Genomic DNA, 22,910 nt, shown 5'->3' on the forward strand with positions numbered 1-22,910 from the left:
TCTTCTGCACAAGTGGGCTGTTTTTCAGCTCAATCACACGCAATAGATTTTATTAAACTATTTAGTTATGATTTGGGGACTTAATCACCAAATAATCACCAAGGCTGCACATTTACCTATTTGTCCCCTTAAGCTCATAAACAGAACAAACACAAAATTCACACAGAACCCCCCCCCCACATAAATGTAAAGCCTTCTCTGCGGGTCACATTGTGAATGTGAAGGTGCAGTCCTTGTGTTAACCGATACAATGTTATGCACCATACTGTGAAGTTTTTAGGCAGGGACTAAAACCGGTTTGGCAAAACTACGCATGCCTCAGTGCCATGTTTAGCATTGCTCATTTGCTTAGTAGAAATTGAGCTGCACCTTCTTTGTGTACCTGAGGAGCCAGTTTGTTGTCGTTTTAAGTAATTGGGAGTCAAATGCTCTTATTGTTTATTGGTGATAATGATTTATTTTCAAATAATGGAAGAAAAAGCAGTTTTACCAGCTTTGTCTCACCTTTCCAACCATTTCCTGGAGTGTTTTATAATGAGTAAATCTAACTTTACTCACAAGCTAAAGGTGAAGCTTTACAGGTATGCTTTACAATAAAGATATTACTCTTTTATGTATCATAACTGTGGGAAAGACATTAGCTATAAGAGTGTGGTTATGATTGTTTTGTCTGCTTGCAGGATGCAGATACAGTTTCACATGTATTTTCTGCTTAGCATTGGAGGAACTACAAGTGTGGAGAGTGTAGTGCACATAAGGACACAAACACACACAGACTGCGAAACAAAAATTTCCAACCAGACTGGTCAGTACACACCTGGCAAACCTGATGCCACACCACTGATACTAAAACAATTCAAAGAGCCAAAAAAAACAAAGAAATAATTTGAATACTACAACGCAAATGAAGCGTGTTTAATGAATGGATGCCGTTTTCATTTGGTCATCGGTCACATCAATAATTAGACATGAAGATTTTAACACAATTATGAAAACACCAAATACATCCAGTGGTTCAAAATTTGTAAAATGACCACATATTTATGACAGCTGAGAATGTGAAAAATCACCTAACCCTAAATGTAACTTTTGATCTCTGATGCTCGGTTTGAATTGCAAAAGTTTAACTTTGAACATTTTTCAATAAAAAAAAAAAAACCCAACTTATTTTCCTGGAGTTCGATGCCAGCGTTGCCACACAGGTATGAAAATGTATGTACAATTTAAAAATAATTCCAGAAATCTGCAAGTGTACTTCTTTAAAAAGTAAAAAACTGTTTGGTTTAGCTGTTCTGTACCTTTAAGCAGCCCCTGCACCGTCATCTGTAAATTAGTAATGCACCATATTGTTAAAATTGCACTCTCTCTTCAGAAATGCAAGAAAATGATTTGAAATCAGCATATTAAAAAAATAACAACGATGTGCTTTACTACTTTTTTTTCCAGCTTTTAATTTGTTTTCAGCAAATTCGGGTATAATTTCAATTATGTTTTCAGAACCTACCTGTACTTCTTTATACTTCAAAAACAGGAAGTATTTGGAGGGGATAATATAAACAATCTGCTCATTTGAAATGCAGAAGCACCGATATTAATGACGAACTAAAATCCAAGTTACTTTTTTTTCTTTGTTGGCAGCTTTATCTGCACTTTGATCACAGTAACCTGATGCCATAAAGAGTTTAAACACAACAAAAAAAAACAAAACAAATTGCTGACCTCCTCTTAACACAAACATTACCACACCAGCTCAGGCACTGTGGAATATTCTTATATTCCTTTTCATCTACTGAGGGGATTGACATAATGTACACAAAAGCACCTGAAGCAAATGACTCACTCTAAGCAAATACAAGCTTAATGAAGCTGTAGGAAAAAAATGGATCCTACAAACGGTATTGTCAGTACAGGCAAAGAGTTTTCTGCTGCATATTTTTCCTTTTTGCCACTGAGCTTCATTCATTGCACCAAAACTGATAAAAAACCCATGCAAACGCCAAAAATTGACATCTTGCATGGCCGGGCCTTTACTACCATTAACAGTTTTACTACCGTTCGTCTAACCTGCAGCTGGCAAACAGCCCACGACAAATGTGCTGGTAGTTAAAACTACAGTGCTCAAAGTGATATTGCTTTCCTTCAAAACAAACAAAGAAACACACATTTGTAAATCATTGTAAACCCTGACAGCCTCATAAAGATCATTCCATAATGAGTGCATTCATATTCAAAACGGGCACAGGTGCTTATTTGGATGATGACTTTATTTGTTTTATGAAATGGGAAGTAATTTCAGTTTCTACAGACTCTTATTATGTATTCATTTCATTTACTCTCAGTAGTTCTTCAGGAAATACTGCTCTGGCACGGCAGCATCTGATCAATGCATGAAATCTATCACTGAAAACAAAGAATGATAAGATTTCTCTGACTGTCAAACAGAAATGCTGCGATTCTGATATGTACGAGCTCTTGTGCTCTTCGTGTGCCTCGTATTCGGTGCCCGTCTGCCGTCATGTGATCAGCCACGGTGTTCTGCTCCTGTATGGATGCCATCTGATGTGGTCAGATTGTGCTTTGCTCCTCTGTTACCCTGTTGGAGCAGTAATCCTGGATGGCTTTGGGGGGGAAGAGAAAGAGGAGAGAAGAGAATGATGATGATAAAGGAGATTTGATGAAGCTGATAAATAAATGTGCGTCAACTGATGGTTTCAGTTAGGAGTGAATCAGCTGCTACGCAAACCACATTAGACTCCACAAACTTGATCTCATGCTTTAAGCATAATTGAATTTCGATACAACTCCTACTGTTCCTCTTTTGATTGGCTGCTTCCCATTTATACAGCGACCGCTTCCTCTTTCATTGTTTAATCAGGAATTGAGCCGTCAGCTAAATGATCCAGTCATCAAAACCGGCGGGGGTCTTCACTGGAAGGAGGAATATGCCTGACAGCGCATCTAACTTCCTTCTTAAGAAAAATGAAAAACTATGACGTATGAGGTGCCAAAGGGTTTGTTTATGATGTGCAAATAAAGGGGTGGGAGTCATAAAATGCAGAACTCTATACTTGGCACATCTCCTGGATCCCTGCTCTGACTATCTGACCACTGTGTGCATTTACAGCTGAGAGAAAACAACATGACAGCTCTACAGTAACATCCTGAGCGGTGGGGATAGTGTTGACATTGCTGCAAGTGAGCTGAGATGATTTCTTTTTGGTTCTTGTTGTTTTGGCAACAGTTTCACACCATCTTCCCATTCACCAGTTTTGGCATCCTGTGACTTCGCCCACTTCTCAAAACCTCTATTCTATTTGCAGGATTGCCAGCTGATGGTCAGAAGGGGATTTCCAGGCAAGTCCAGCTGACCTTGACGGCTACACTTAAGTCACACAAGATTTGTTTTGGCCTTTTATGGTTACTGATTGTACGATGCTCATTTGTGTGGGTGTCTTTCTAAAAACAAACTCACTTTTCACAATTTTCTGGTAGGCTTCCGCAGCGGGGGAGTCGGGCACCTCGCTCAGGAAAGACCTGCCCTCGTCACAGCTCCGTGCTATCCTGGGATCTAGAGGCACCTTTCCTAAGAGGGGTAGTTTGAGGTCTGCACACATTTTCTCAGCTCCCCCGGTTGAGGGAGGGAAGATCTGTGACGTATTCTACAAGGAAGAGTTTAAAGAAAAAAATATGCCTATATCAGCTAGGTACTTTCTTAATCTACACACGAGGAATTTGGGATTGATTAACTGTGTAAACACGACATTTTTCCACTGGGAATTCTAGCTCGAAGCTCAGGCCGTAACCCGGAAAACTAAAACACGCTGCACAGAGAGAGATCAGATTTAAAAGAGTTGCTTAAATGGCATCTCCCACTCACCCACATTTTCTTTAAAGTGTGGTGATTTCACTGTTTAGTGATAGGAAAGGACGTTGTGGTCCTGTTATATCATCTCCCCTCCCAAAAATAAAATGTCAGATGTTGAATAGAAAGGAAACGGCATAAGGCCCTCCCTTAAAGGGATGTAAGAGCCTCAGGAAATTACATCTAAAAGGAAAAAACACAAGACATAAAAATGTAGAGAAACAGAACTTTGTTGATTTGATTTTGTGCAAGGTGAGCTTGCTTGTGGTTGTGAAAATGAGTGCACTGTATCCTGTTCAGTGTATCTGCAGTATATCTGCACAGGATAGCAGACGAAGCCTCCTCACAACCTGGTTTTTTTTGTAATGAGCTAAAATAGCACAGATGTGAGCACATATTTCAGACCTCTTTGCTTCGTTCCTCTTTTCTGTGTGCTCCACTTCTTTACTTACCAGAACTAATCAAGCGTATGCTCGCAGTGCTTGTATACATTTCTCACCAGATTAGATCAGATTTGTAAATTTTTGTCTTGTTTTTGCTCAATTATCTTATCCAAAAAAACAAAACAAAAGACAAAAAAGATGTAAAATGAACAGAGACATGGATCTGGTGCATTTTTAGCTTATCTGTGTTTTGCACAGGTGCGTGTGTGAGAGTGACCTTGCATTTAGGGCAGACAAAGCCGCTCATGTTCTCCACCACCCCGATGATCGGCATCTTAACCTTCTGACAGAATCGGATCTCCTTTCGCACGTCCTGCAACGATACCTCCTAGACAGACGTGGAAACAGGAACCACAGAAAGAGAAAGGCAAAAGCGAGGGCTGAAGTTTGTGTGTATGTGTGGGTGGAGATGGGGAGCATACGGTGGACAGGGAGGGGCACACACACACACACTAGTCTGGCTTGTTTGTTTGGTAATTCCCACCGGGTGTGTGTGGTCGGTCGTGGGTTAGTGAGATCAGGCGGAATGAGGAAGTGTGTCTGTTGCTTTCTGACTTCACCGCACTGAGCTTAATCTAAGAAGCAGGAAATTGGTGCTTCACTTCACCAAGTACAATAAGAACTTTGACACAGCTTATAGTGAGGTCTTCTTAACTGAGCACATGTAGAGTAAGCCACATTTATTGACATGGCGCTAAATGTTCGCCACACTAAGAATCATCAGCAGGAAACATGACTGACAGAACTAGTACGGCTGCTGGATCACAGTCGTTTTACTGTCTGCATGCAGGACAACATTGGGTTAACCTCCAAGTATTTGTGTGTAAATATCATGATGCCCTGCTGGCAGACATGTTGCTGCCCGTTCAGCAAAAACACCGCCCTGTGCCTATCCTGTCTGTGGCTTTATCACACCAAAATCACCTTTACAAACCAGGTAACAAAAGCATGTGATGTCAGCAGGTGAAGCAAAACGCTTTTGTGCCGAGTTGACTTCCTATTAAATACGAAAAATTTATAGGAAGCATGCCGTGGAAGACAACAATAGAACACTCTGAATTTATTTTTGTTCTGCACAGCTCTGTAGCATGCCATTTCTTTAACAGTTTGTTGTCTACAAACATGCCTGTAAAAAACCTGTATAACATTTTACTGTGCGATGGGCTCTCGCTTTTCTTTTTACGATGGTTTCATGATGGAACAGCATCCTCTGTTGGTTGTGGTATGCTAAAAGCATCTCAAAAGCAATTCATCTTCATTGACACTCGGCCATAGCGCCATGATTATGACCATGTGGAATTGCTTTATTGCCAACAGTAACAGCACCTGCACAGCAAATGTATTTGTCCCATATAATCCAACCTATTAAAACCTGTCATATCATATTTTTAAAACACTATTTTTGTGCATTAACGTGTGCATTCTAAGACAACCATTAGTGCGAGTGGATTCGCTGTAAAGCCCTTACTCTGGATGATCCACGGACTTCTGCATTTGCTGGTGCAAAATTCAAATTTCATCTGTGTTTACGTTTCATAGTGGGCTGAAAAAGCAGGGGTCTCAAGGACATCCTAAACATGTCAGTATACTGTAAAGCCATAAAGGGGGAGCACCACCAATTCCACAAACCAGCAGCAGCATTAGTCATAACAGAAGGCAGCTGCATACGGCAAGATGCAACGAGCGGAGTTTTTTTTTGTGGTAAGCCAGTTGCCTACCTGTGGTTTTCAGAGTCAATACTACATGACTGAAATGACTCAACTTGTATACAGAAGTTCAGGTTGTTAAAATCATTTGGGGGGAATTTAGGGAATCACCAAGTGAAGTCCGTTGGACTGAAAGCAGACATATCTGCAGGTCAAATTTCAATTTAAGGCTGATAGCAGGTAGTTTTCATAAGTATTTGAATACATGTTTATAGATTATTCTTTTTAAAGCTGCAATTGTTAATGTAAAATAGCTGAGCTAAAACTGAGTAAGTTTTTAATAACACTGAAACCTCTGAGTGAGAATTAGAGAGCTTTTAGGACACACAGCTTGAGCTATGCAGCTAAACGTCGGGCTGCTAAAGTTTCAGTTTCAAATGAGCTCACAGACGGTTCAGAGTTAACTGAAAGATGCTGAAGTTTAGCTGCAGGTGTGTGTGCGAGCATTAAGGGGGTATCTTGAAATATAATGACTGGAATTTCCTTGTCTGGTTGTCTTTCTAAGAACTATAACTGACAGCATATTCAAACAAAAATTAGCTTTTCATAAAGTCGGAGGTTTCTTCCTGTGAAAAAGGAGCTTATCATTCCCGTTGTCGCCAAGTGCTCACTCACATGGGGTCGTTTGATTATTGGGGTTTCTTTCAATAACATCGTTGAGATTTATAGAAATAAAACTGAACTGAATTTCCCCCAAACTGCAAATATAACGGTGTACAGAAAGAGTTGAACGCGCACGGGCAGAAATGTTGAGAGCGCAAGCAACACATTGCGAGCAAGCGCAAATGCAAAAAACTGAGCGAGAGGGGCTGTTATTGTGTGTGTGTGTGGATAATAGCAAACACTGAAATACATTTTCGCACGCAGCTATGAATTTTGCTGAAATTCAATGAATTACTCCTCAAAATGCAATGCAACACTTGCGCTCAATTTTACGTGCGCTCAGAATAGTGGCACAAAAGTAACGCCATACTCTAAGCCCTGGATAGCTGAAGTTTTAGCCACGTCGCCTTTGTTATTTCCATGTTCAGCTGGGTGAAGGGGCTTTAAGCATCTGATTAGCATTAGGTTACAAATGTTTTCATGGTGGTCATCCTGGAGTTTGTGTGTCTTCATTGAGCATGACTGCCTATGTGTGAAAACAGACATGAACATGAAACCCAGCGGCTCATAACTGGACATGTATGAGGATGATTGGCTGCTCATCAGTCAAACAACATCTGAGAATGTTTTATAAAAGCAGGTGTGTACAAAGAGGGAAAACCCTAGATTGCACCACAGCAGCGTTTTCAAAGGTTATTGACTTTAAAAAGCTCCCATAGAGCACTTCATATACTAACGTAAACCTGCTCACACTAAAGCCGAGACTTGTACCTGTGGTGTGGTGATGATGATGGCTCCATCAACATGGGTGGCGCTTAGGTACTGGACGATGGACAGGTGTTCGTCAGAGGTGCCGGGTGGAGTGTCTACGATGAGGTAATCCAGTTCCCCCCAGTCCACATCCCTTAAAAACTGCTTAATGATCCCTGATTGGACACAAGCACCACACAGGTTGTTGCTATGTGAGATCTGGAAACATGAGCATCTCACATACACACATCACATTACCGCACCATTTTTCTTGGGTCCTCTCCAGATCACAGCATCATCCGGACTACTTAGCAGGAAGCCAATAGACATGACTGCCAGGTTGTCCTCCACATACTGCAACACAACGCAGAGGCCCCTGTTTTATTATGCTTAAATAAGGAAAATAATTACAAATAAATAAATAAATAGTTCAAATCAGCTCACCACAGGGGACCATCCAGAGCCACTCTGGTGAACCTACACAGGAGACGACAGAAAGACAGCTCAATCTTTGTGTCCATGTGAGATTATGATTAAAATGTTGCACCAATAGATATAACAGCCGTTTCTGACAGCTGCCTACTGACTTACTTGCTCTCCCTCTAAACCCACGATCCTTGGAATGGATGGACCACAGATGTCTACATCAAGCAGGGCAATCTAAAAAAAGGAAAAAGAAAGTGGAAGCATGAAAAATCGGCAGTCCAGTATAATGAAGGCAACTGTCTCCCGAAAGGCTACACAAGGCATTTCCTGTCTGCTTGACTGGGCAGCACATCAAAACAATGGGGCTGTATCCCAGCACTAGGAGCCATCCTAAAGCATTGCTTTATCAGCATTTTCTCTGAGGAACTGCTAAAACTTTGGGAAGTGGAATGTTTTGCGTGGGAGTGTCCAGTTGATCCCCTTACTATGGATGACATCATTGTGAATGAACCTTTGTACTCCAGTGGTTTATGGGTAACAGTCAAAGATAAAAACTCCTGCTAAGTCTAACATGAGATTTTCTTTCAACTAAGAAATAATGATTTACGCAAACTACACTAAGTTTTCATATGTCAAATTCACCTATATTCAGCCTAAGAAACAACTTTATGTAATACAGTGGTCCCTCGCTATAACACGATCCCTTTACCTTTCGCAGCCTCGCTGTTTCGCAGATTTGCTTTGTGCAATTTTGCATGCTTCTCCCCCCAGCGAATTATGTTCTGTGTCCTGATTGGCTGTAGCCATTGTCACTCAATCTCATGCCGTGTCTCCTCTACAGTACAGAATGCGTTCAGCTTGTCAAATTTACATAAATCTTTGATCGCTAGCAATGTGACTCTGAAGTGCTGCACTGTATGTAAGTTTTCTCCCCAACAAACACAACAGTGTCGACGAAACGTTTTGCACCGTCAAAGGCAACCGCGGGTGCCTTTGGTTTCATTCTATAATACTGAAGTTAGCTCTCTACCGAGGTTTCAAAGTGTTTAAACAAGAGAGAAAAGTGTGAAAATCATGCCATCAAGTACATTCAGGTCTGACGAGCAGGTTTTTGGTTTGATCATTAATTCTGGCGAACTGCACAGATATTGCAAATTCATCAAAGTATTTTAAGCCGTGCAGATTTAAGGAAAGCAACATCTCTGGTATGACTGGATTGCCAGTTTGACACTAACAAAGTGTTATTAACAGAATACTTTAAACAGAAGACAGTGGTGTACATCTTACGGAAGAAAGATGAGGACAGATTCTAGAAAAATGCCCTGACAGATGTCTAAAAAACTGATTCTCCCACACATACCTCCGGGTGAGACAGCAATAGTCAATATGAGATACTTTTTTTTTTTTTTTTTTAAAGAAATGTACATAAACTTAACAATATATACAATGATTTCTATTGAGATGCCTCTGATGCAGGACCGGAGCCTGACTTTCATTAAATTTAAAGTGCTGTTGAGCACTTTGCCATCAGAGGCTAAGATATTACCGCCGATATTAGAAACTTTACTCTGAAAACAACGAGGAAACTTTACTTTAAGAGCAAAGAAGAAATTTGTTAGATTTAGTTCTTCAGGCTTCCTGAAGTCTTTCACAGTTTTATCTTTGGACACTGGCTTCTTTTTCACTAATCTTCACTCCCGCCCTTCTCCCTGATCCCTCTCAGAGGAATGTGTTTTTGGTTTGTTCAGCCACTTAACACTGACCTATGAATCATTCAAGCATATTTTATCTTTATGCACTTTCTTATTAGGGGCCTGTCACAAAAACACATGATTTGTTCCCATTACTTTAGTTGAATCCACAAAAAATCCCCAAAACAAACATAAGACAGTTTGACAGGAATAAAATAGGATTTTTGCACCAACATGGTGATTCACAAATAAATCCAGCAACGGCCTGACACAGGACCCAAGATATGAATCTGCCCCTCCAGTTTATCCATCTACGGTTCATTGAAGGCTCATCATGGTTTCAGTGAAACGGTGGCGGTCAAGAAGCTACTCTTTGGAAATGAGCTTGTGGCAGTAATTTGATAAGAATGAGAGATACTGTTAGATAAATTAGGACAAGAGGCAAACATATTACCTCCAATATTAAAAACTTTACTGTGGGGGGAAAAAACAACTCAACTCTTCCAGAGTAAAGAAGAAATTTGTTAGATTTAGAAAGTGGAAATGTTCAATAGTTTATCGGTGGATACGAATAAAAAAAAAAAAAAAGCAGAATTATGCTGAATATTGTTAATAAGTTGTGAGATGTAGGATTGTCTGCTTCATTTTAGTTCGTTGCTGCAATAATGAAGTGAATTCTTATAGATTTCAAAGTCAGTTTATGATGATTTATGATTTTCTCTCTCAGCTCATTTGAGAAACGGCATCAGAAAAGTTGTCCAGCACTTCATCTCATGCGGGAGATAGAGCAGGAGATATGGAATTAAAAACTCAGATAACTGATGCAGATTTACAGCTGAAAATGTTTTCTATAAAACAGCGATCCCACCACCTGCCTGTTTGTACAGGTCAAATAAAACTACTGGTGGCGGCCAGTGGTACCCCTCAGCCTCCTAGCAGATACATCTGTGGTGCCAGTTTTAAAATCCTAGTTGACGTCCTTCTTGAGTTATCGCACACGGGTGTCCATGTCGCCGTCCGGCAGGAAGCCAGCAATGATCCCATCAGCCTTTTATGGCTGCAAGTTAATAAAAACTTTAATGACTTGGTAATGCTTTAATAAGCCCTGTGTTAGCCGTATCACCAAGACAGGTGTCAGTAATAATGCCAATAATAATAAATATTTGTACATCAAGGGATGTGTGCAGTAAATTATAGGTAGTGATGGAGGCAATGAGATAAGGTGGGTTTAATGTGTGAAAGAGTGCTGCATCTGTAAGGTTTGCTTACTGGCTTGCTGCTGGTGTCAGTTCTGTTATTAATAATTATAATAATAATTCCACTGCATTCCACTGTTAATAACAGGTTGTGATTATGTGATTAACATTGTATAATACTATCGGAAAAAAGTGAAATGAAAAACAGCAGCTGAGCAAAATTTTGACACAAGTTCTTTTATCAGCCTGGGACTGAGAGCTGTCCTGCTCATGTCAACAATCGAGTGTCAAGTTCGCTGCTTACAGTAAACATACATGTAGCACTCACTCTGCAACTGATGCAAGACAAATAAAAACATTAATTTGATTAACATTAATTAAACACTGTTGCCCTGTTCAACTTGAAACTGTGAAAGCTACACAAGAAACTGGCGTATAAAGAGAGATATCTCACAGAAAAACTGCAGGAGACATAGACTAATAACCTGAGGCATCTAACTCCATCCTACTGGTTAATATAATCTATCATTGTTTTGAATGGAACTAATAAATTTCTTCCTTGATTAAGCTGTGGCTTCTTTTAGAGTGATAGCACTGTGTTCCTTGTTATCGCTGGGTTTCAATGATCGATTTTCCAATTCAAATCAATTTTAGCTTGAATAAAGCGATATTGATTTAAACCCTGAATTGATTTTTAAATATAAATGTATTTTGCCAGAAATGCCAGAATCTCAGGTTAAAGCTAAAACAGCAAATACGAGCAGGTAAACAGATTCCACACAAAGCTCCACACAGTGAGTTGTCGGCTTTCTCACCCGACAGCACGGACACGCCGTCGGTGCTGATAGCTCACAGCTCACTGATTATACAGTTGCAGGTTTTGTCTCTCTCAGACCAAAATTCACTGAAGCAGCAACAAAAGAAGATCCTTCTTACTATTGCTGTTTTTCTTCCACCATGATAAAAATCACACTTCCCGCACAGCTCTTTCTCTCTCTCAGTGTACTTCAAGAACAGTTTCCCATCTCAAATATCCGTTTTCTGCATTATTTGCTTGCTTATTACGCAAAAAGTGTACCGTTGTGTACAGCGTGTCAGCGACAAGAAAGCCTAATTTCTTCTGTTCAATACCGAAGAAATTTAAACTTTTTAAAATTATACCAAATTGCAAAATGTTTAGCTGTGTCTCTAATAAAACCTCTGTAACTTTGCTCTGCTTCACTTCAGCAGCATCAGGTAATATTCATATGTTGATTCATGTTTTTTTCAGCTTATTATCTATTACAGAATATTTTTAATGTTTTTAAATTAATTTAATCATCTGCTATAAAAATCCAGGCCAGGAACACCTTCATGTTTTTCTGTGCTTTATCCCCAGTTACTTTGACACAAAGGAATCTGCTGTGATGCTCACACCTCTGATGAAGTCTCACAAAAGTCAATACTGATAAATGATCAGAATTAAAATATTTCTGACTGTCTGAGGCAAAATTTCCCAGATTCAAATCGAATCGGGACCCTGTGAATCCGAATCAAACCTATTATAGAAATCAGTGACGACCCACAGCCATGTTCCTTGTGTAACACAATTTACTTTCAGAATTCAAATATATTGTTACTCTATGTCTGCAGTGACCTCTAGTAGTCAGTGTATTTTAATGTTTTATATGAGAGCATCAGGATTTACACACACTAGCTACTTTGGACACCACTTGTTAATGCAAATGTGTAAATATAATAGCCAATCACACGGCAGCATTTAGTCAATGCAACCTGCTGAATTTCAAACAAGCGGCAGTTCTCTGAGTGAAAATGCTTGTTGAGGTCAGAGGTAGAAGGAGAACCGACCGACCAAGCTAACAGGAAGGGAACAGTAACAAAAATAACCACTCATTAACCACTCGTTGTGGGTGGCTGTAGCTCAGGTGGTAGAAATCATCTCAAACTCGATTCTTGAACATGACAATTACTGATATTCTGTATTACCTCCTTTGTGGTGTCACTTGCCAGAGCGTGAGCCAAGTGAGCGCTAAAGGTGCTCTTCCCCACACCTCCTTTTCCAGACAACACGAGGATCTTGTGTTTGACTGTTGACAGCTTCTCTCCTATCTCTGCTATAGCTGCAGACACACGGGAACGAGATGTTTTAAGCTCTTAACTAATCCCCTAATGTATCTGCTGAAGCCCAAATATGTATCAAAATATTAAAGTGATGAGATAATAGCACACGGTCTTACCAGGGTCAGGGGCTTTTGTGGCTCCAGAGGCACAGAGTTTCTGGTTGGGACAGCCCTGGCATGGTGCAGACTTGCCAGCTTGCTCACTTGTTGTACCCGGACAGTCTAACAAGGATAAAACAGAATCCAGTCATCAAGATCTGAGCACCTTAAAGAGACCTAAATATCCTAGATCTGCTTCGAGTGGTTGTCGTTAAAATAAAATGTGGTTGAACAAAATATCTAGAATCTCTGCAAAGTCTGATTGGCGCTTGACTGTCTTTAATATTCAGGTGAGAAATTGGTTCAGATGTTCAGGAACAATGCAGGAACCACTAAGGGTCAAGCCTGCCGTAAAGTGGAAACTGCTAAAACACCAGCATCACTACAGGGAGTGCAGAATTATTAGGCAAGTTGTATTTTTGAGGAATAATTCTATTATTGAACAACAACCATGTTCTCAATGAACCCAAAAAACTCATTAATATCAAAGCTGAATGTTTTTGGAAGTAGTTTTTAGTTTGTTTTTAGTTTTAGCTATTTTAGGGGGATATCTGTGTGTGCAGGTGATTATTACTATGCATAATTATTAGGCAACTTAACAAAAAACAAATATATACCCATTTCAATTATTTATTTTTACCAGTAAAACCAGTATAACATCTCCACATTCACAAATATACATTTCTGACATTCAAAAACAAAACAAAAACAAATCAGCGACCAATATAGCCACCTGTCTTTGCAAGGACACTCAAAAGCCTGCCATCCATGGATTCTGTCAGTGTTTTGATCTGTTCACCATCAACATTGCGTGCAGCAGCAACCACAGCCTCCCAGACACTGTTCAGAGAGGTGTACTGTTGTCCCTCCTTGTAAATCTCACATTTGATGATGGACCACAGGTTCTCAATGGGGTCCAGATCAGGTGAACAAGGAGGCCATGTCATTAGTTTTTCTTCTTTTATACCCTTTCTTGCCAGCCACGCTGTGGAGTACTTGGACGCATGTGATGGAGCATTGTCCTGCATGAAAATCATGTTTTTCTTGAAGGATGCAGACTTCTTCCTGTACCACTGCTTGAAGAAGGTGTCTTCCAGAAACTGGCAGTAGCATCCTCAACCCGAAAAGGCCCCACAAGCTCATCTTTGATGATACCAGCCCAAACCAGTACTCCACCTCCACCTTGCTGGCGTCTGAGTCGGACTGGAGCTCTCTGCCCTTTACCAATCCAGCCACGGGCCCATCCATCTGGCCCATCAAGACTCACTCTCATTTCATCAGTCCATAAAACCTTAGAAAAACCAGTCTTGAGATATTTCTTGGCCCAGTCTTGACGTTTCAGCTTGTGTGTCTTGTTCAGTGGTGGTCGTCTTTCAGCCTTTCTTACCTTGGCTATGTCTCTGAGTATTGCACACCTTGTGCTTTTGGGCACTCCAGTGATGTTGCAGCTCTGAAATATGGCCAAACTGGTGGCAAGTGGCATCTTGGCAGCTGCACACTTGACTTTTCTCAGTTCATGGGCAGTTATTTTGCGCCTTGGTTTTTCCACACGCTTCTTGCGACCCTGTTGACTATTTTGAATGAAACGCTTGATTGTTCGATGATCAGGCTTCAGAAGCTTTGCAATTTTGAGACTGCTGCATCCCTCTGCAAGATATCTCACTATTTTTGACTTTTCTGAGCCTGTCAAGTCCTTCTTTTGACCCATTTTGCCAAAGGAAAGGACGTTGCCTAATAATTATGCACACCTGATATAGGGTGTTGATGTCATTAGACCACACCCCTTCTCATTACAGAGATGCACATCACCTAATATGCTTAATTGGTAGTAGGCTTTCAAGCCTATACAGCTTGGAGTAAGACAACATGCCTGAAGAGAATGATGTGGACAAAATACTCATTTGCCTAATAATTCTGCACTCCCTGTATTCACAGTAAAGCGAGTTTTAATGTGAGGATGCCAACTAAGAAAGAAGTCCCTGCTCCAAAATCCACACCTTCAAACTTGACTGAAATTTATGAAGCGGACAAAATTATGAAGGAGGAGGATTACCTCCCAAGTCTTCAACTTCACCTTACATCAGCAGCTAATCTGGTAGCAGTTGGATGTTCTAACAGGAAAATTAAGCCAAACACACAAACTGGTTTTGGAATGGATAAAGCAGACTAATATTAAGTCTTCCCGAAGCCCCAACCTCAACCCTACTGAAAATTACTACTTTACAGTTTTTCCTCAGTTGCTTTGGTGCATTTCTCACAACAGAATTAAACTTTGCACCATAGTTAGTTCAACCTTCACAACATGTAGTCGTTTTGGCACAACCTTGTGGCGGCTTCATGTTCATTGCCAAATGCCTTTGGACATGAAGCAGTTGAGTAAGTACAAATATCTAAAGAATGGTCACTTTTGACTTGCTATTCATCACTATCTCCCTGCTTTTATCATGAATGTCACAATTATTTATACTTGTACCGGTTGAATAGTCATTGTCCTTACAACTAATAGTCTTCATTTCATTGCTTGTGTCAGTGCACTCAAAATTGTTGAACATCTTGTCAAACAATTTGTACACCCATTTTGAAAACCCTATTTTTAAGGAGTTTCCATGAACATCTCCATAAATTACTTTTCTCAGGTGAACCTTATCTCACACTAATGAAAATTGGTGTGTGTTACTCTTACTTGCAACCAATGAAAAGCCTCTTCTACCCAGTCACAGGTGAATCGCGTTATAGTAACCCCTACTCTACATGTGTGTGTGTGTGTGTGTGTGTGTGTGTGTGTGTGTGTGTGTATATCTCTCTCTCTCTCTCTCTCTCTCTCTCGCACCAGGCAAGACCCCAGGTGTAGGCTGTGTAAAGATGCCCCAGAGACAATCCAGCACATAGCAGCAGGGTGCAAGATGCTAGCAGGCAAGGCATACATGGAATGCCATAACCAAGTGGCCGGCATAGTGTACAGGAACATCTGTGCCGAGTATAACCTGGAAGTCCCGAGGTCAAAATGGGAGATGCCCCCAAGGGTGGTGGAGAATGACCGAGCTAAGATCCTGTGGGACTTCCAGATACAGACGGACAAAATGGTGGTGGCTAACCAACCGGACATAGTGGTGGTAAACAAACAGAAGAAGACGGCCGTAGTGATCGATGTAGCGGTTCCGAATGACAGCAACATCAGGAAGAAGGAACACGAGAAGCTCGAGAAATACCAAGGGCTCAGAGAAGAGCTCGAGAGGATGTGGAGGGTGAAGGTAATGGTGGTCCCCGTGGTAATCGGAGCACTAGGTGCGGTGACTCCCAAGCTAGGCGAGTGGCTCCAGCAGATCCCGGGAATAACATCGGAGATCTCTGTCCAGAAGAGCGCAGTCCTGGGAACAGCTAAGATACTGCGCAGGACCCTCAAGCTCCCAGGCCTCTGGTAGAGGACCCGAGCTTGAAGGATAAACCGCCCGCAGGGGCGTGCTGGGTGTTTATCATATTCATATATATATATATATATATATATATAAATAATGTAAACCAACAGACAGGATTGGCATGAGGTGCATACTGAATCTACAAAACTGCAGAACATGGAACGTCAGCCTTGTGGAAGAGGGGTGAGGATCGGTGGAGGACGAGGACAAAACCAGGTAAGAAGAGACCAACCACATAGACACGTTCCTGACTAAATCAGGGCAACACTTGTGGATCATGTGATAAACCATGGCCTCACAATGGCCGAGTCTGGTCGAAGGGTGCAGCCAAATGTTGGGAGAACTACTGTAAGTTCTATTATTCAGACATTTCGTCGGGAAAACAGGTGAGCATACTGTAATGTAGTTATTCAGCACAAACTAATTTGCTCTGCACTTTCATAGTCATACAGGAGACTTGCATTAGGACATGACCTCATAGATCTTTACATATAGACGTACTGTAACTGAAGTGCAGACTTGGCCCAGGTGTGGCATAGTGTGCTGTGGTACAATACAGTAATGCTGTAAAGAAAGGAGTTTTGAATGATAGTCCTGTAACAATTACTGTAAGCATGTTTGTGCTTATTTATGTTTTTGTTTTGTCATCTGCATCTCAAAAAGGACTGCCAGACAACCTAGAAGAGGCGGAAGAGGTCCACTTTTGACTCCGCAGCAAGAGGAAACAATTTGTGCAACGGTGGCTGCAAACAACGCTTTGAGACTGAGAGAAATACAAAGAACTGTCGTAGAAGATGACACCATCTTCGGAAATATTCAGTCAATATCAATTTCCACCATAGACAGAGTCCTCAGATGGAATGAAATGTCCATGAAGCGATTGTACAAAGTACCATTTGAACGGAACAGCGATCAAGTGAAGGAGCTCCGTCACCAGTATGTACAGGTAAAACATGTTTGCATATGTACCTCTGTTTACTGTAAAAGTTTAGGCCATGTACTGGACTTACATTTATGCATGTTACTGTAATCCTATTTACAATTCAAACTGTACAATCTGTTGTGCCAAATGCACCATTACAGACTTTTTTTATTCTCATCCTTTGTATAGCGTATCCTGGAATTGAAGCCAGGGAACACCTGCACACGTTTGTATATCTTGACGAAGCGGGATTCAATCTCGCAAAAGGCAGACGGCGTGGACGCAATCACATTGGAGAAAGAGCCACCATTGATGTCCCAGGCCAACGAGGAGGAAATATTACAATGTGTGCAGCAATCTCAGAAAATGGCATTCACACCCATATTCCTCATATTGGTGCATACAATACACAACACCTGTTGGCTTTTCTGGACGCTCTTTATAGGGACCTAATCCCACAAAATGAAAGGGATGATCCTGGTGACAATCGGACAATGTATGTAGTGGTTTGGGATAATGTTAGCTTCCATCACTCTGCTGTAGTGAGGCAGTGGTTTGCAGGATGGAGCACACGACAGGATGCTTATGGAGTTTCTTCCTCCTTACACTCCATTCCTAAATCCAGTTGAGGAGTTTTTCTCTTCCTGGAGGTGGAAGGTATATGACAGGCATCCACATACCCAAATGACCCTGCTAGCAGCTATGGATGCAGCTTTAATAATGTTTAATGTTTTAATGTGTGTTAGTCCCCATAGGGAAATAGTTCCTCTGCATTTAACCCATTCACCCAGTGAAGCAGTGGGCAGCCACCAATGCAGCGCCCAGGGAGCAGTGTGTAGGGACGGTACCTTGCTCAGGGGTACCTCAGGGTAGCCGTTCAGTGGAGTTGAACCCCCGACCTTCCGATCATGGGGCCACCACTCTACCTACTGAGCTATCCCTGCCCCTTCCACAGAGCTATCCCTGTGATGACATCACAGCAGAGTCCTGCAGAGGGTGGATTTGACACTCCAGAAGATACTTTCCCCGATGCATCGATAGAACTGACATTCGCTGTGATGTTGATGCAAATATATGGGCAGACAGACGGGAGCGTCTAGAGAGCAATGATTGATATGCAGCAGTGTCTGTTTTTCAGTTTTCTTTTGTTTCATAACTACTGCAGTAAGGTTTACTGTCTAAGTGAGTTTGTGTTTGCTGTAAAATGTTTGATTTACTGTATTCCCCCAGTTGCACAATGCTGTGAACAGTTTCAATTAAATATTATCAAGAGTGCATATGAAGTGTCTTGATTTTCCTTTACAATTTATGGTTTTCAACATGCCATGCATGCTGTCCAGACTTGACATGTCATTGGGACGCACCTACAAAGAAATCCGTCACAATGAGAACATGTTCAAACTATTTGATTTTGTGACCAAAGGTGCTGGTGTAATGACTTGTAATTGTGACAGCCCTGACACTTTGATATAAGTACTTGCTTTTGATGAATATATTATCTGTTTTGATTAAGGGACTTGCTTTTGAAGCATTGACTACTTATTTTGAGCAACTGACTTTGCTTTTTGATGAAGTGACTCACTTTTGCAAGTTATCCACCATGTTTTGCAGTTTGCACTAATTGTTTTGAGAAGAGCCTTAGTAGTGTTGCAGAGATCAATTCTGTTGTGAGAAATGCACCAAAGCAACTGAGAAAAACTGTAAAAGCCAGGTCAAACAAATTTAAATGCTCTCTAGCAATCCTGCCCAGAAGAGTGGTCAAATATCCAGAAAGAACTGTTCTAGAAGATTCTTGATGGGTACCTTATTACATCTAGTTTTGCTAAGGGATCGTGTAATACAAAAAGAAAAGCTGCTCTCATGCGATGGTCCCTTAAAATCATTTATATACAGCTTAACATAACATTCAGCCAAGAGACTACTAAAATGACTTTATTAAAACTTATTCACATAATAAATTATACAACTGCGTAGAAGACTGTCATCATGACTCAGCAAAACTGGAAGACGTACTGCGATACCTATTCACATTCCCTTGTGTGGATATTATGCGCATTTTGCCCACAGCAATAAAAACAAACAAACACTTTAGTGATACATCAAACGATGTCTGATAAGCTATCTATCTAGCTAGCTATCTATCGATCTAAATAAGCATCACATTCAACTTTCCGAATATCCCGAATTCAACGTGTAATAAATTCATTAAATTAAATTACAACACCTTGAAAATTAATTTATCTAAAACATCCTTATTAATGTCCTTTCAAACACAGACTCAAAGCTATTAATGTTGATAATTCCAACAGAGAGGAACAACCGCCGTGTGTTTAACAATCACCGCGACCTTACAGTTAAAAGTAAATTCCCTACATCCACACACAACTTGAACAACATGACTGAGGTATTAAAACTGAAGAAAAGTAAGTTTAAAGGCTTACGCTCTGGAGCATTTTCTGGTACGTCTGCCATGTTTGCAAAGTGTCCTTCAATTAAAGTCTTCCCCTCCAAACGTTCCGGATACGCAACGTGAAACGTCGATTCTATTCTTTTTGTACAGTTTTAAACAGTTTTATCGAGGGACTGTGACAACAGCACTCAATGTACTCAATACAGTACTGAGCACAGCAATAAATATGGAAATAAATAAATAACTCCATACATACATACATACATAAACAATAGATATATCATTTGTACCGGTCTTGTGAATACAAACACTCAGGATCGGTTTGAGGAATTTTTCCTTACATACATCAGCTTGTGAAGCTTTATTTCGAGCATGTTACAATCGTAAAGCAGCTAGATTAAAAACTAAAACAAAACAAAAACATAAGAAAGGAAAAAAGGAAAAGGATAGGACATAAGGAAATTTTAACAAGAAAACATGATACATTAAAGAAGCAGGAAGAAGCATATTCTTATTTTATCCAGTATTCTCCACTATTTATTATTAATTATGATCACTGTTACTTCCTGTTTATATCCTGTCCAAATCCCGCGAAAAGCAACAACAAGACACTGGCCACTAGAGGTCACTGTAGACATAGTATAACAATTGCAAATTCTAAAACTACTTCTGTAACCGGTCACAAGATTTTCAAAAAACCTTGAGGTCAAGGTCACTGAGATTTGAACTCGTCTAAGATTTTTAGTGAAGGCACCTCTGATATCAATCTGAAAATCCTATGGTGTGCTGTCGAATTCAAAAGACTTTCAGAAAACCTGATCTCTGACTTTGACCTTGAGGTTGAGGTCACCAGGGTTAAAACTCATCCGCGATTTTTAGTAGATACACCTGTGATATCAGTCAACTTAGGTGTCCACGCTGCCAACAGGCAGATAACAATACTGATGAAGTAAAAAGTTTCACCGTTACACAATGAAGACAACCCTATCGCTCTTAAAGATGCCACAGCTGCATCAAGGAGGAAATTAATTTGTTAAATTTTATTCACAAAGATGTTAGATTACACTAATCAGTAATAGGATAGAGTTAGATAGCCTCAGATTATTAACCAATGTCGACTGCAATTTGTCTGTGAGATAAACTTTGAGGACAATTTGTGATTGTTTGAGTAATTCTTTGTTGTAACAAAGACATTTTAGCATTTTAACAATTTATTCATTAAGCGAACAGGGGTCTCGGTGAGACCCAGGGGAAAAAAAAGTATTTTGATTTTTCCATATAAATCAAGTGTTGGGTTGGTAAAAGACACATTGCAAAAACAATTTTGTTTTTAACTAATTTTATTAAAATTTTACATGTGCACTACAGTGCACAAGGGGAGTTCATTGATCACGAATGTGAAACTAACAAAATTCAATCCTTTTCTTGATTTCTAGAGAGAACTCTTCATCACTGGTATTATTCAGGTCTTGTTCATATATTTGTCCCTTGTTTATCAGTTCCTCAGCCAAGAGGCGCTTGAACTCCAGGTATTGGGAGTTCTTCTGAGCTTGTTGCATGTCCTCGCTATCTTGTTGGTACTGAAGCCAGGAGTTGGTGATGACCAAATCAATGAAATAACGTGTGGTGCGAACAGTCCACTTTTTGGTCCGACTAGATATTCTGTAGAAGCTGAGCATGTGATCAGATAGGTCAACCCCTCCCATGTCGATATTATATTTGCAACCACTGCAGGTCTTGGGACTTGTGAATTGGGACAGCCAGTGAATGGAACGATCTGTTCATCATACAGACCTTTGTTGGCCTGGGCAGATTGAGGCAACCTAAAGGACTCTCTTTAGAAGTGGTCTGACTTTCCCCAGGAGATCCTTTTTTTTTCTCATTTTCTGGCAGATCATCGACTACTTTCAGCGAAGACCTGATCTTGTAGAAATGACCACATGTCATGGAATCAGCTATAACTGCGTACATTTTAATTCTCGGATATCCAAGGCATGCAATGTACACTGAGATTCCTAAAAAGCTATTGATTTCTTCTGGTGTTGTGTTTAAACTACACCCTGAATCCTGTACCATACGCTGGTTGGTCAACAAGGACAAGTCCTGAATTAGTTTTTTGTCAATGTACTGCTGGAAATACTGCTGTGGGCTCCAATCATTAAGTGTCATTAGGGTACCATCATCTCCAATTCTGCATTCTTCCAACAAAGGCATAAACCTAAGATAATGGAAAATTATTTAGCAAAATAAAATTTAGATACTCCAATATCCGATATAGTTCACTTGCAACACATTTACACTATCTTTATAAGTTAAATCAATTTACTGGAAATCATTTCTGCACGTTACCCATACTTTTTTCACTCAAAATCAAAAATTCCTGATTCTCCTACATGCTGGTTTTGTACCAGATAGGATGACGGCAGATTTCAGCTGACCCTGTGTCGTTCTCCATTACACCCTGCATCTTGATAATCTTTGTCTGGCTCTCTCTGGGTTTTCACCCTCTCCTATCTGGCTCATATGACTCTCATCTTCTGAAAGATCTATGTCTGAAATTCCCTCAATGATTGTGTTAAGAATTCTTTCTGCCTCTGTCAAAGAGTTGTTTAGAAAAAAGTGAAATAAATTTAAGTACAAAGTCCTGACGTGCACCAGAGTACACATTAATAAATTAGTCATTTTCTCCGTGAAACTAAATAAAGTTAGGTCTGAAAACCCCCTCAAATTACTTACTAGATGTTTATTTTTGAAAATTAATCAAAATCTGAGTTTAAAAAAATATCTTAAATGTAGATATCATGCTTACATGTCTTTCTTCCATAAAATGTGCTTGTGGGCATGCCAGCCATTTTGAAAGGTAGGAAAAAGAGAGTTGGGAAGGCCACACCCCCACACATGTGACATCATTTTAAAGGTGCTGTTGACCTCTCTAAGAAACATCAGGACTCAACAGAGTGGCATGTAGAGTGTGAGTGATACAAGCAAAAACTAAATGTGTACTACAGTGCACAAAAATGAATTACTGGGTCTCAGGAGGATGTGGATATGATGGCCTTTCACACAGATGTGTTACAGAAGAAAATAACTTTTGATAATGACTTTTTCTATCCATGGATGGGAATTGTATCACTAGAAGCTAACAGAGACACATGCTGTGGTAACGGTGGACCTAATGTAGTTAAAATTTTAATTAATGCGTTATCTTATAATGTAAGATAATATAATGTTATAAAAGTGGTGATAATGCCACATTTCTATGAAAA

General features: G+C 40.2%; 1 protein-coding gene and 1 long non-coding RNA gene across 2 annotated transcripts; both read right to left on the reverse strand.

The window, feature by feature from the left end:
• Positions 1-2,246: 2,246 nt before the first annotated feature.
• nubp1 (nucleotide binding protein 1 (MinD homolog, E. coli)) lies at positions 2,247-19,815 on the reverse strand. Its single transcript, XM_004560710.2, has 10 exons — positions 19,676-19,815; positions 12,915-13,019; positions 12,664-12,797; positions 7,956-8,024; positions 7,809-7,841; positions 7,628-7,718; positions 7,386-7,540; positions 4,523-4,633; positions 3,473-3,659; positions 2,247-2,618 (listed from the first exon to the last, which is right to left on the reverse strand). Exons 1-10 carry the CDS (start codon positions 19,704-19,706, stop codon positions 2,566-2,568), a joined length of 969 nt encoding a protein of 322 aa, XP_004560767.1. The 5' UTR covers positions 19,707-19,815; the 3' UTR covers positions 2,247-2,565.
• A 1,151-nt stretch (positions 19,816-20,966) lies between these two features.
• Positions 20,967-22,497, reverse strand: LOC143418493 (uncharacterized). Its single transcript, XR_013098486.1, has 2 exons — positions 22,454-22,497; positions 20,967-21,862 (listed from the first exon to the last, which is right to left on the reverse strand). It is a non-coding gene; the product is annotated as an uncharacterized LOC143418493 (long non-coding RNA).
• Between the last annotated feature and the right edge of the window lie 413 nt (positions 22,498-22,910).

This window comes from Maylandia zebra, linkage group LG4, assembly GCF_041146795.1.
Source record: "Maylandia zebra isolate NMK-2024a linkage group LG4, Mzebra_GT3a, whole genome shotgun sequence".
In the NCBI taxonomy this organism is placed as follows: domain Eukaryota; kingdom Metazoa; phylum Chordata; class Actinopteri; order Cichliformes; family Cichlidae; genus Maylandia; species Maylandia zebra.

Bases quoted from the DNA above. Each gene is read 5' to 3' on its own strand.
- nubp1 (XM_004560710.2), bottom strand. From the start codon at position 19,706: ATGGCAGACGTACCAGAAAATGCTCCAGAGC. The intron at 13,020-19,675 runs GTAAGCCTTTAA...TATCCTTGTTAG, and splicing joins ACCAGAAAATGCTCCAGAGC to ACTGTCCGGGTACAACAAGT. The intron at 3,660-4,522 runs GTCACTCTCACA...TCTTCCTTGTAG, and splicing joins TTGTCTGCCCTAAATGCAAG to AATACGTCACAGATCTTCCC.